The sequence below is a fragment of the Aquila chrysaetos genome, chromosome 8, assembly GCF_900496995.4.
Source record: "Aquila chrysaetos chrysaetos chromosome 8, bAquChr1.4, whole genome shotgun sequence".
In the NCBI taxonomy this organism is placed as follows: domain Eukaryota; kingdom Metazoa; phylum Chordata; class Aves; order Accipitriformes; family Accipitridae; genus Aquila; species Aquila chrysaetos.
In genome coordinates, this window is record NC_044011.1 from 46,633,855 (window position 1) to 46,644,761 (window position 10,907).

The 10,907-nt window shown below is 43.6% G+C and overlaps 1 protein-coding gene across 4 annotated transcripts in view; it reads left to right on the forward strand.

The window, feature by feature from the left end:
• CDON (cell adhesion associated, oncogene regulated) overlaps positions 1-10,764 on the forward strand; it is a 55,016-nt gene extending 44,252 nt beyond the window's left edge. For all 4 annotated transcript variants that reach the window (XM_030022270.2, XM_030022269.2, XM_030022268.2 and 1 more), the window contains 5 exons: positions 388-615; positions 1,711-1,985; positions 4,381-4,460; positions 9,141-9,397; positions 10,091-10,764. In XM_030022270.2, the coding sequence (XP_029878130.1) occupies positions 388-615; positions 1,711-1,985; positions 4,381-4,460; positions 9,141-9,397; positions 10,091-10,257 (1,007 nt within the window). In that variant the 3' untranslated portion in view covers positions 10,258-10,764. The remainder of the gene's footprint in view (positions 1-387; positions 616-1,710; positions 1,986-4,380; positions 4,461-9,140; positions 9,398-10,090) is intronic.
• Positions 10,765-10,907: the final 143 nt, after the last annotated feature.

The window sequence follows — 10,907 nt, forward strand, 5'->3', positions numbered from 1 at the left end:
GCAGGGTTCACATCAGATAAAAGTAGGTCATCTGGCAGTGGTTAGGCGATAGAAATGCATGTTGTGGTTTTTCCTGACCTCAGAAGTGGAACGATTTGCGCTCTTTCAAGCTGGGAGTTAGTGCTGTTCTAGCCATGCCTATGTTGAGTTGCTCGTTAAAGTTTCGAGTGACCTCAATGAGAGGGTTAGCAAGCTGGATAATAACCATTTTCCAAGGCAAATAGTTATTACCCAATAGTAGTTGGCCTTCTTGTTACAGGTTTTAATATTGACTTGGAAGCTTCTTTCTGAGGCATTAGGATTCTAACTCAGCAGTAATTATTTTCATTTCATAATGAAAAAACACATTTAGAAAGCGCACCTGTACTTGTCTCTTATTTCATCCAGTGAAACGCACACCAGGAGCATCTGAATATCCAGTGAAAGACCTGAGTACGCCACCGAATCCCCCCGACCGGGTTGGGGGAAGCGGAGCTGGGCCTTCAAACGGCCCCGTTCGGAGCAGTGACATGCTGTACTTGATCGTGGGCTGCGTCCTTGGGGTGATGGTCCTTATTCTCATCGTTTTCATTGCCATGTGCCTGTGGAAGAACCGTCAGCAAAACGCCATGCAGAGTGAGTTATTTTTGGTTTCCTTTCATGATGAAAATATTATCAGAGTAAAATCAGTAATGTTCATATTACATTTTATGAATAGGAAGCGGTTTCCTGTTATAAGCCAACTGGCATTTATTTAGAGACTTGTACTTTCTAGGTGTGCCTTAGGTGAAGATGTGGGGGGTTTTTTAAGAGCAGCAATGTCTCCATTTCTTTGCATTGCTGCTTGCTACCCTGCTGCATTGCTGCACAGTTGTGCTGCCGTTTCACCCAAAGAATGGTTTGTGAAATTCCTGGGCAAAGTTTCTTCAGCTTGTGTTTAACTTTAAGCACCTGCATAGGTTTCTGCTGATTGCAGTGGCAGAACTTGTGTGTAATCACAAGTACTTGTTAAAATGTGGAGACTTAAACTCCACATCTCTCCCTCCCTTGTATATATCTGGAAAGAAAAAGAACTTCCAGTGCTTGGAGGACAAGTCCCTTGTTACCTCTCTGTCTCTTCACACTAAAATGGAGTTCAGTGTCCAAGTCTTTTAGTGAGGTGTTAATAGGGAAAACATGCCAGTTTGCAAGTAGGACCCTTGAGCAGACGCTTTGGAGATTAAGCACTCTTTTCAAGGTGCTCTGTACCCACCAAACAATTCTGTGCTAGCAGAATCTCTTCAGTAGTCTTTTCTGTTCCTAATGCATAAATCTGCCTCGCTCTTTCCACAGCCTGTGGTTATTTTTAAATGTCCTTACTCTCTGACAAAGAGAAATGAAACAAAACTTCTTGCAAGATAAGATAGTGTCTTCAGCTGCGGCCCAGAGATATTTTCTGGAAGTAGTTCATAGCAGATAGCAGAGGGCCTACCGATTATACAAATGGCCCATTTTTAGGACACTCTTCGTAGTGACTGATGTCAGCTGAGTCCTTTCAGACCAACGTTCCTGGTCTGTTCTCCAGGGTGTAGCTGTTTTCCATTTCTGCGTTTGTATACTAAGCACTTAGATAGTACAGTTAATTTACAAAAGCTGTAGAAAGAGAAAATAAGTTTCTTTTGTTTCTTAGAGGTGCTCGTTTAACTTCTCATTTGGCAATAAATATGCTTTTGGTAATAATGTCTCCTGCAGAATATGACCCTCCTGGCTATCTTTATCAAGGGGCAGATATCAACGGGCAAATGATTGAGTACACGACCTTACCCGGCACAAGCCGAGTCAATGGCAGCATCCACAGAAACTTTATAACCAACGGCGGCCTCAGCAATGGCTGTCCGCATGTCCATCATAAAGTTGCTAATGGAGTTAATGGGATCATGAACGGAGGAGCTGGGCTGTACCCAGGGCACACCAACTCCCTGTCCAGGATGCACATGGACTATGAACATCCCCACCATCTTGTGAACGTAAGCTCTTATGCCGGGTGGAAGGCTCAGCCTAGACCTTGGGATTTATTCAGAGGTGGTAGAAGCAGACTTAATTTGGGTGGGGGAAATACTCATCCATTGATAACAGCCAGTTCCACTAAATTACTTAACCCAGAGGAAGCAACTGGGCTGATATTTCTGATACAAACATCATGGTTTTCATTTGAGAATATCAGATGACAGCAAGAATTCCACTTACTCTGGGAAATCTGCCTCTACCCTCCTTCTAACAGCATGTAAGCTTTGAGAATGCTTCAGTACTGCGCTGAGATACTTTACTTGTACATATGGTATTTCTCAATCTTCAAGTTAAATAGATTTAATTATAGCTGCTTATTCTGCAGCTTTATGGATCACCCGTTTTTCCCCCACCTGTTTCAGATCTGTAACTCTAAGCAATGCTATTAATTATGGCAAAGCATGAATGTAGCAGGAGGTTCCATAAAATAAAATGCCCCATACATCTTGAAATGCAGCAATGTAATAAGGCTTTTTTTTTTTTTTTGGTCCCTTGTTTGTGACTGTTGAGACAGGCTCATTTTTTGTTTTGAAATTTAAAATAAAATTAAAAACTAATTTAAGCCTGTGATCCAGCCTTTGTATGCTGTGGAAAAATACTTCATTTGCTGAAATGTGTCCCGTTTCCAAGAGAGAATAATGATTTCATTATTGTCTATGGAAACAGATGGCTTGCATTCAAACTTACTAAACTTACTCAAAACTGTGAACATTGCCCAGGAAAACTGAAAGAAAAAGTTCAAAAGTCTGAATAACCCATGCTGTTTCTGGAGAAAAAAAAAAATGGGGCTATTGTTTGTGTTAGTAATTGAACACAAGCACTTCGTTTTATTGAACAACAAATTAGCACTTGCACAGTAGTTGCCACTTCAGTTAACTCCAGCTTTGAGTCCAGACCAGTTGGTTCTTCACCTGATTCTGTCTTTGTTTTGCTCGTGTAGCAAGAAGTGCCACTTTTTGGTTGCTTTCAAGAGCAACCAAGGCTGAAACTGTGTTTTTTTGGACATGTCCAACCTCCCAGTGGGTGAAATTCTCCAAAAGTCTCCAACCACACAAGCCCTCAGGAAGGGAGGATTTTGCAGTGCTTGAAAGCTCTCCTGTGAGAAAGCTTGGGGGCTTACATTGATGCTTTGTCCCTCTTACTTTTATGTTTTTTGGGGGAAGGAAGGAAGTACACATGTGGTAACACAGGTCTCGGGGCTTGGAGCTCCTCTGTGCCACGAGGTGGGATGTGCAATGCCTCTGTCCCGCTGCAAATAGTTGACTGGGCTGAGTTTTTCTTTTCCCCCCTCCATGTTGCAGAAAGTTTGAGTCACGCAATCTCTTCCCACGTAGAAGGATCGGGACTGGCATGTGGGTGAGGCATGCAGAGGAACAGGATGTTCTTATCCTCATTAGGGCTCTCTTTATTGTTTCATTGATTGGGCTAAATGAGGAAGAGAGAAACTGGCCAGGATGGCAATCAAGACTAATTAGGCATTTCCTCAGTGCTCCCTATTTCACTGAGCGGCCTCAAAAACTTAAGGATAAGCCCCGGTTTAGCAGAAATAGGGATTGTTAGATAGTTACCTACCACTTGAAATCTCAAAAGCCAGGTGAGCTTTCCCAAACTGGCTCCCCTCCTGAAACATGGTGTGGTAGCCCAGCTCCGCAGTGCCGTTTTCGAGCGGCTCCCACATCAGTGTCCGCCTAGTCTTTAACAATGAGGTATGTGTTAATCTGGGCATTTTTACTTGCTTGTAATGGCCCCTTCAGCCAAAACTAACAACACAAAATCCCTCTCACCCAGAGTCATTGCTGGCTAAGGAATTACCCCATCTGTAAAAATATTAAATGTTTCAAAAATCAGTGTAGCGAAGTAAACTGATCTAATCGGAGTAATTACAGGAAAGTGGGATGGGTTTATATTGTGACATCAGCCCTGCAAATTTAATACTCTGTCTCCCCAAACAGGCACAGTTTGCTAATGAACAGCAATTTGCTTTCATGTCTGTCATCAGTGTTAAAAATAAACATATTTACAGTGTGTTTATTAAATTAAACCTGAGCGTATTAAGCTGAAAACAGACCAGGGAAATTACCACATACTTGTCTAAGCTGCGGTTATTTACTTTTCTCTGACACACATGCTGGCAAAAACCCTCCACTTGACTTTGTATAATAGCTCAGTGTTGCCATGCCACGTTACGGGGCACGGATCTGAAGATTGATAAGGTGATTAGAGTTTGAAAACAAAGTGAAAGGGCTTGGGGCACTAGCTTGAGCTGAACTGCCTCCTCGGTGACTCTCTCTTGTATCTTTGAACAGTGATTGATTTCTTTTTTTTTTTTCTCTCCATTAATCCTTCCTGCTGCAGGGCGGTGGGATGTACACAGCAGTGCCGCAGGCTGACCCCTCGGAGTGCATCAGTTGCCGAAATTGTCGGAACAATAACAGGTGATGTAAAACTCACACGAAGGCAGGACCTTCACAAACAGAAGCCCTCACTCTGTGTGCTGTGTTAAAGCTGGGGCAAACAAAAGCAGAGAGCTTGAGTCCTGGCAGAGGGTACAGAGGAGCTCGATGTCAGTGTATGACTTGGAGAGCAGTTGGTGGTTGTCTGTGGGATGGAATAAAACGAGTTATTAAACCCCCAGAGCTCATTTTGCTCAACATATTCCTCTGAAGCTCTCTAGGAAGCGAGGCAGGTTGGGCACTGGATTTTCTTTTTTAAACCTTATTTCCTGTGTTTTCTTCAGTTTTGAGATAACAAAATCATTCCATATGGAGTTTGTCAAATAGGATTTAATTGGTCTTCTGTATTTTACATTTCCTGCCATTCTCTTAAGAACACCAACGACCTAGAGTTGCAGCTTTGCTTTCACAGCGCTGTTCTTTGTAAAACATGGGATTTGAGGTTCTTCAGGCCTTCAGGAGCAGTTTGGCCAGCCATTGTCAGCGTGGGATACATTTTTTTGTGTGAGAAAAAGGATTCTTCTATATAATAAGGGAAAATCTGTCTTCTACGTTGTAGCTGGGAGCCTGGATTTTTATTAGGTTTTTCACTTTTGAAAGTTTTAAAGAATATCCTTCCAGGCTTCTGACTAAATCTCTGGTTATTTTAATGGCTAAAAATAGGACTGGAAGTCAGACATGCTGGACTGCTCTGACTGGTAAATTCTGGATTTTTTCAATCATACTTTGAATTTTCTGTCTTAAAATTGTCAGCTGCCTTTAGGTGTATATTTGGAGAAGCTGAGTTGAAATTAAGCTGTTGTTGAAGGCAGAAAACATGTTCTCTTTATTTTCATGGTTTTACTTTTCAAAATATAACTTATAATAGGCTTTAAATTCTTCCTCCTTCCATAAATATATGCTCGATAGCGTGATGGAGACGGGCTGCTACTTGCAGGTAGAGCTGGGCACACTTTGTCTGGACCAGTGTCACGGCTGGTCTCTGGGGAAAGCAAGCTACCGTTTCCTTACAAGCCAATTGTCTGTTTCCAAGGCAGGCTGTGTAACAGCAGTCATCAAGATGTGTACGACTGGCCGTAATTTGGAACATGCTGTATGTGTTATACTGTAATTAAGAGCTTGCTTTCCAGTTTTAAGCATATTTAAATTTTTAATTGCTCTTTCTTTCTTAAGAGAGCAGGGAGAATGGGTTCCCTCCTTTGCAACTGTACTGTTCCTCCCAGATGGGTCATCAGCAGGGTCTGAACTTTGAATTTTCACATCCCTGTTCTATATTTGACTGCTTGATAGAGACACAAGTTGTCCTTTACAGCTGCCTTATCCCACAGGGGACCGTTAACCTCTGTTTGGCAGGAGAGCTGCACAGCCGGGACCGCTCCGTTCCCTTCCTGGTGCTGGGGGAATGGAAGGAGGACATGGGAGAGGGGAACAAGGAGGACCAGAAACGTGCTGGAGTATTACACCAGGGGCCAGGGAGCTGGATGTATGGCCAGGGCAAGGAGGAGGAGAAGGAGGAGAAAGGCCTGGGTTAGCGCAGTCAAGTCAGTAGGTTTTGGCAAGTGGGAATTTGGGGCTGGAGTCTTTTCCCCATCTTTGCTCAGCCTCGTAGCTACCTTATGCAGGTAAGGGCTGTCCCCTCCATCTGCTCTCCTGTTTGTGCAAAGAGGACCCGTGCCTTGTCCCACCCTCGAATTATTGCACCTTGTGTACTAAACCAGGCAATTCCCTCTGCAAAACACCCACGTGATGACAGCGGAAGGTCGGTTCAAGTGGAAACACCTCTAGCAGGGTGACGGTCTCTAACTCGTGAGCATTTCAGGAGCACGTGGCCTTGCTCATACGTTCCACCTTGGCACTGCTAATTCATAAATGAGCCTGTTTCCACTGAACGCCTGGAGTTGTTGCTGATTTGGGTTGAATTTAGCAGTTGTTTGAATTGTGACCGTGTGCAAATGAATCCTAAAGGTTTAGCATATTTAATAGCTGGCTATCATGGCTGTTTTCAGCAATAGCCATCTCGGAGCAGGTTTTATTATTACAGTGGTGAAATCCCTCGGTCTTCTGTTTAAATTAGCACTTTATGCTCTCGTAACTGCTCATGGAGGCTTGCCAGAGGTAGAAGTTGCTGAAACGTGGATACCCGCTTTGCTATTGCGGACAAAGCCGGTAAGAAGAGTGTGGTTTACGCTTGTTGCATTAGGATTGAGAACTGATTTTTTTATTTTCTGGTGCTTTTGCACTAAAGTTTTCTAGATACCTGATGGTTGCAGAGGAAGTTACCGTTTTGCAGATCTCTCTTCTTTGCAAATTTGCTGTGTTCTGATCAGAAATCTGAAATACACATTTGACATAAAGCAGTGTCGGTCTGTTTTTCCAGCTTTTTAAATCTAAATTATGCTGGTGCAGGCTTTTAAATTAGATTATAGTTTGGTAGGATTTTAGCACTGAGAATTGATAGAAAATGTGTTTTCTGCAGCAGGGATTTTACATCGCTATTCATGCACTCTCTGCTCTGGATATACCAATGGCTAGTTTCCATCAAAATGTGGTTATTTAAGCTTAAGGAACTGAACTACTGTCTTGAAACATCATTCAAGCCCATACAGTAATACAAAGAACTACACCGACCTCTGTATCTTTAAAAAGAAACCCCCATAAACATGCAAAGCCAAGCATTTTAAATGGGTTCCTCTAAGACTTTTTTTTTTTTTTTTTTTTTTTTTTTTTTTTTTTTTTAAATAATAAGTGAGTGCAGTCAAAACCTCTGCGGAAAGAAATGCAAACTAATAAATGGATTTGTTTGAAGACCAGATGTGTTTCATGTGGATTCTTCAGTGGCTTCTGTGGTATTTTGGTACTTGGAATAATGATTTTGGAGGCAGTTATGGGAGCAGAAGGACAAAATAGGAGAGCGAAGGTTGAAAACGAAGCTTGGTGCTGCTCTGTCCTCATGGCATTTGGGAGGGGAGCAGGCTCCCGGGGCAATACTGCAGCTGCTGGAGGGAATCCCCCCTTGTCCCATGTTTTGGCTTTGCAAGTGAAATATCTGCTGGAGGGGAAACGTGTTCTGGTTCCTCCTCTAGAAGGTTTATTTGCGTTATTTGTGGATGTTTTGTTGCTCTTTCAGGTCTGGCAATATTGATCACGGTTTTCAGGTGAAAATGTAAACTGAGGCTCCAAGTGAGGTTCTAGGACAAGTCCCTTGAACATGATGTTTTTATGCATCGCTGTGACCTTTTTAATGCAATAAAAGTGCTTTTGGGGAGTTGGGCAGGACTTTCCTGTGATTGCCAAGCTTAATGTCTCCTGGTTTTAAACCCATCTGAGCTTATTACTTTGGTGCTGAGGGCTCAGCTGCTATCGAAGTAGGCTCTGATGGCTGTTACCCTCTCACTGGTCATGTCAAAAGTCCATCTTCCCCCCCTCTTTCAGCAATACAACGATCAGCTCTGCTCAGTTTTGGGCCAGAATCACTCTAAAGAAACATGCTGTGCTACCAGATAAGCTGGCACCTGAACAGGTAGATCCCAGGTATCAATTTTTATATTTCAAAGTGCCAGCACTTAGGCAGCATCCCAGTAATAACCAGCTGCCTATAGCAAGATGCATTAGGCTTGTCACTGTAAGCAGAACAGGCAATGGATATATTTAAATTTGGAATGGAAAAAAAAAAAAAAAAAAGGAAAGAAAAATAGCTCTGAGTTGTATCCATATCAATATATAAAAAACTTGAAGCCTGTTTAGCCTTCATGGGAGCATTTCGGAGTATCACTGATTCATGGTGGGTTTGAATGCTCTCCATCCTTATTTTGATGCTTTTATCTGCAGATCCATCTCTGTTCTGTGCCACAAAACACGGAGCATTTTGGGGGCTAGTTTCCCAAAGTTTATGGCAGCTGTACAAATGAACCTTTTACTTTTGCGGTAATTATGGTTTTGTATAAAACCACACTGAAGTGTGATTTTTGGGCTTTCTTACGTAGGAATTGCTTATATAAATGTTCGCCGAGGCCACGTTGTTCACAGCACTCCAAACACTGTAGGCATTTTCCCTGCCTGCTGCAATGGTATGCACGTCTCTTAAGGTCTAGCTCCTTTTTGTTTAAAGGTTAAATAGCTTGGCTGTAATAATTGATTTAGCAGCTTAACTTCAATTTCACAGCCTTACGCAGGTATTATAGGGCCACAGTCTGATTTAAACAGCGGGGGGGGGGGGTATATTTATAATATTGCATATATTTTTCTAACTTGTGTTCACTCTGATAACGCTTAGTATTTATTTTCCAATGTACTTAAGTTTGCTGTTTGGGTTTCAAACTTGAGCTCTTTTTCTTGGCAGTGAAAACCTGTTTTATGGGGCTGCCTTGATGGAGAAATGGACTCACAGGTCGGGTCATCAGGTCACAATCAATGGGGGAAGTAGCCGAGCGCATGTTTTGAATGCTTTCAGCTGTCTGTTGGGATTAAAAAATGCTCGATCCTTTTCTTAATGTCAGGATTGATCTAAAAATATATGTATGTAAAGCTTATTTGGCAAGCTGTCTGACTGTTGTTACAGTGAACGACACGTGGTAAAGTACTTAAAAATTGCAGTTTCTCAAGATAAGTGACGGAAAGAAGCAGCTCTGAGTAACCCTGCTTTGGCTTATGTCCCATCTGCAGGTGTTTCACCAAAACCAATGGCACTTTCAGCAGCAACACACTACCTGTCGTGCCCCTTGTAGCACCTTATCAGCAGGACGGTTTGGAGATGAAACCTCTGAATCACCACGTCATGGTGGCCATGTGCTTGGCCTCCACTGTCCCGGAGTGCAGCGCCCGGCTGGAGGAGGACGGCAAGGAGAAAGCAGAGCAGCCCTCAGCACAGCATCCCTGCTGTCAAGAAGGCATGAACCGGCTCTCCGTGGATTACGCGGACGGTAAGGTGTTCTGGAGAGGATAGTGCCTGGCTTTGAAGCTGGGAATATTCTGTAGGACAGCTGTAGGGCACTTAATTTATTGCAAAGAAGCTAGTAATTAAGCCCACAAAAGACCTGCCTTTTTGAGAAAGATTAAGCATTCCACCTTTCCCATCGTGGAAAAGAGGAGCAGCGATGCTCAGGTGCCTGTGGCTGTCATGCCCTTTGTGACTGATGCTTCTAAATGGAGCTCATTGAGCAGGCGCGCTCCAGATAATGAGGCTGTGACTGATTTATGCTGCCTCGCAGCTGCTTGCACCTACAGCATACCCGTGGTCTCCCGAAACCACTGAAATGCTACCTAATGGAGTTTTCCCTGATGAGCAGGCATCCGTGATGGCCTAGAGCCCTCCCGTAGGCATGAACAGGCGCAGAAATGTAGGTGGGAGTTGGGCTGACCTAATCGGTGTGACCTATTTGATATCAGTCCCATCGGCGTGCTCGGATAGAGCCAACGCTCTGAGCTGTTGCCTAATGTTTTGTGCCTGGTGTGGTGGGAATGAGCCTGAGCTCAAAGAGCGTCAACCACTCTTACTAATCTGAATTTTTTGGGCTTGTGGGTCCATTGAGCTGAAAGAAGAGGTGATCTACTTAAAAACAAAACCAAAAAAACCCAACACCAACCAACCAACCCACCCTGCTCTTGCTTTGCAGGTGACAACTGCGTGCACTCGGAAACGTCGAACCACGTTTTGAGCTGGAGTCCCCTTATTCTGCAGCCTGTTTCAAAGGACTGTAAGGAAAAACCAGGATGGAGTTCATCCGGAGTCACCTTAAACGGTTCTGGGGATCTTCGGCAGCTCCAGCTGCAGGAAACCTGAGGACGTGACTGTTGTCCCCACTTAACGCCAGTAACTGCACACCAGAGTCGCTGAAAAGGAGTGATGGAGGGATGTTAATTATAACAGAGAGAGTCACTATTTATTTTTTTGTAGTAGTGTCATATGAATGTATCTTGTTTTTAAAAATGGTTGCCTTTTTATATTATTTATGCCTTGAAATTCCTTTTTGCCCCCCCCCCCCCCCCCCCCCCCCGCAAAACTAGCCTGGTTACGTGTATAAAAAAGAATTGTAATAATATAAAGAACAACAATGGGAAATACGGAGTGTGTTTTCCATGGCATATTATCAGCGCGAGAAGCACTTCAGAGGAGTCTGATACAGGGATTTAGCGAAGCGGGTCTGATGCTTATGACCGATGGCTGCCGCCTCCCCGGCAGCTCGGCGTTGCGGTACTCGAACCCTCCTTCCTGTGAACACCACCCATCCTCTTGGTTTCTGTGGGAAGGACCCGGTGGGTAAATACAAAAATAAATAAGAAAAACAAACCTTGGCTGAGTCTGTACAGCGCGCCTTGAGGCACAGAGCTCAGTTTGGCGACTGTTTGTGTCTTTAGGTGTTCGATAACCCTTATGTTTGCAGAAGCGTGGATGAAAATCCAGCCTGTCTCGCCTTCCCACTTGCAGAAGAC